A 1,705-nucleotide genomic window follows, 5' to 3' on the forward strand; every position below is an offset into this window, starting at 1 on the left:
ATATATATTCACATTCCTCCATCTCCTGAATGATGCTAGGATTACAGACCGTGCCTCACCATGCTCTGCCTACGCGGCAGTTGGCGCTCGAACCCACGGCTTTTATACATGCAAGGCTAGCCCTCTACCCACTCAGCTAGACCCCAGCCCCATGTCTTAGGGTAAAAGGGACAGAGCATTATTTTCACATCAGCCCAAAGTCATTCACAGTGTCCACTCATGGAACCTACAAAACACGAGAAAAGTGGAGAAAGGGGCACAATGAACTCATTCCATCCACCGGTCTGAAAGGGGAAGGAAATTTAGCAGAAAAGGTGACTGAGTTTTCTCCCCTAAGACCCAAATGGCCCTGTGGCTTAGCTGGCCATGGGGAAGGGCTCCGGCTGGAAGCCGAAGAGCCTCTGCCCGTAGGGCTCAGGGTCTACCTGGAGCCTAGCACCGGGGAATGGGAGGTAGGGGTGATCGCGGGCCCGCTGCTCACAGCGCAGCCCCACCCAGTCCCGCTCGGCTTCGGCTAGGATGCGGGTGAGCGCGACGATGTAGCTGAGCGCCATCTGCAGCGTCTCGTATTTGGACAGCTTCTTGTCCTGGCCCCACTGTGGCACCACCCTGCGCAGTCGGTCGAAAGCGGTGTTCAGCCCCTGCATGCGGCGCCGCTCGCGCGCATTGGCCGCCAGCCGCCTGCGCGCCGCGCTCTCCAGCCGCCCGGGCCCGGCGCACGAGACCGCGCGCTCCGCTGCTCCCGCGCACGGGGCCGCGCCGCACGCTCCCGCAGGAGAGCCGTGGGGTTTGCAGGCCGACTTCATCCACGCTGCCGCTCTGCGGGGCTCCCGGGAGTGAATAAGACACAGACGGAGCGACTCCCGTGCAATCAGTCAGTGAACAGAGGACACTGTGTGGGGACCTTGGCTTGTGTCCTGCTGGGTAGTCAGGCTGATGTCCCTTCCCTTACTCAGATGCAGTGAAAGTGATGCTCAGGAAAAAGTCATTTCCCCCCACCTCTACCCCGAACACGTGAAGTTGAATGAGGAGGAAACTTTCTTGCTGTTTGCAGTTCTTGGGGGTTCGGGAAAGAAAGCCTTTCCAGTTCTCTGGGAACGCCTGAGATTGCTTTTCGCAGAAGCTCAGCCTGGTCAGGAGCGCTTGGACTGCTTGCAGTAGAAGTCGGAAGAGCGCCGGACAGAGCGGCGAGGGAGGAGAATTTATAGCCCGGGGCTCAAGGAGGGAACAGGTGGTGGCAGGTGGGCGGGCGTCCCTCCGCTCCCATCTCAGCACCTTCCTACCCTGGGAACGGCAGGGGGGAGGGGGACGACGCACAGCAAAATCCTGACATCACTGCCTTGGTCTGTTGAAGTTTCTCCAAAGCTATGTCCAACGCTAACGCACCATCTGGAGTGGCCTGGTCTGGCTGTCCCCAATAGAATAACAAGGCGGGGGTAGGGAGTGAGCCTGGTCCTTCTTTTCCCATACCAGCGGGCAGCTTACATATCAAAAACAAAGGCCGGGTTTTTAAATGATTAAGTAGAAAATCATTTTGCCGGAAGATGTTGATTCGGACATCGCTGGGCTAGCAAGATTTTGCTTTGTTAAGAAGTGACAATAAAGTATTAACGTTTTCATTTAATTTTCTAAATAAATTCATACAAATTTGGAAATTCAAATACTGTTGCAGGCCTGGAATGTGACTCTGTAAATAATTTCTGAA

The 1,705-nt window shown here is 55.8% G+C and overlaps 1 protein-coding gene across 1 annotated transcript; it reads right to left on the reverse strand.

Moving 5' to 3' along the window:
• Positions 1-356: 356 nt before the first annotated feature.
• Atoh7 (atonal bHLH transcription factor 7) lies at positions 357-806 on the reverse strand. The gene has a single exon (XM_052164534.1). The coding sequence runs from the start codon at positions 804-806 to the stop codon at positions 357-359; it is 450 nt and encodes a 149-aa protein (XP_052020494.1).
• Between the last annotated feature and the right edge of the window lie 899 nt (positions 807-1,705).

Source organism: Apodemus sylvaticus, chromosome 19 (assembly GCF_947179515.1).
Source record: "Apodemus sylvaticus chromosome 19, mApoSyl1.1, whole genome shotgun sequence".
NCBI classification, from domain to species: Eukaryota; Metazoa; Chordata; class Mammalia; order Rodentia; family Muridae; genus Apodemus; species Apodemus sylvaticus.

Bases quoted from the DNA above. Each gene is read 5' to 3' on its own strand.
- Atoh7 (XM_052164534.1), bottom strand. From the start codon at position 806: ATGAAGTCGGCCTGCAAACCCCACGGCTCTCCTGCGGGAGCGTGCGGC.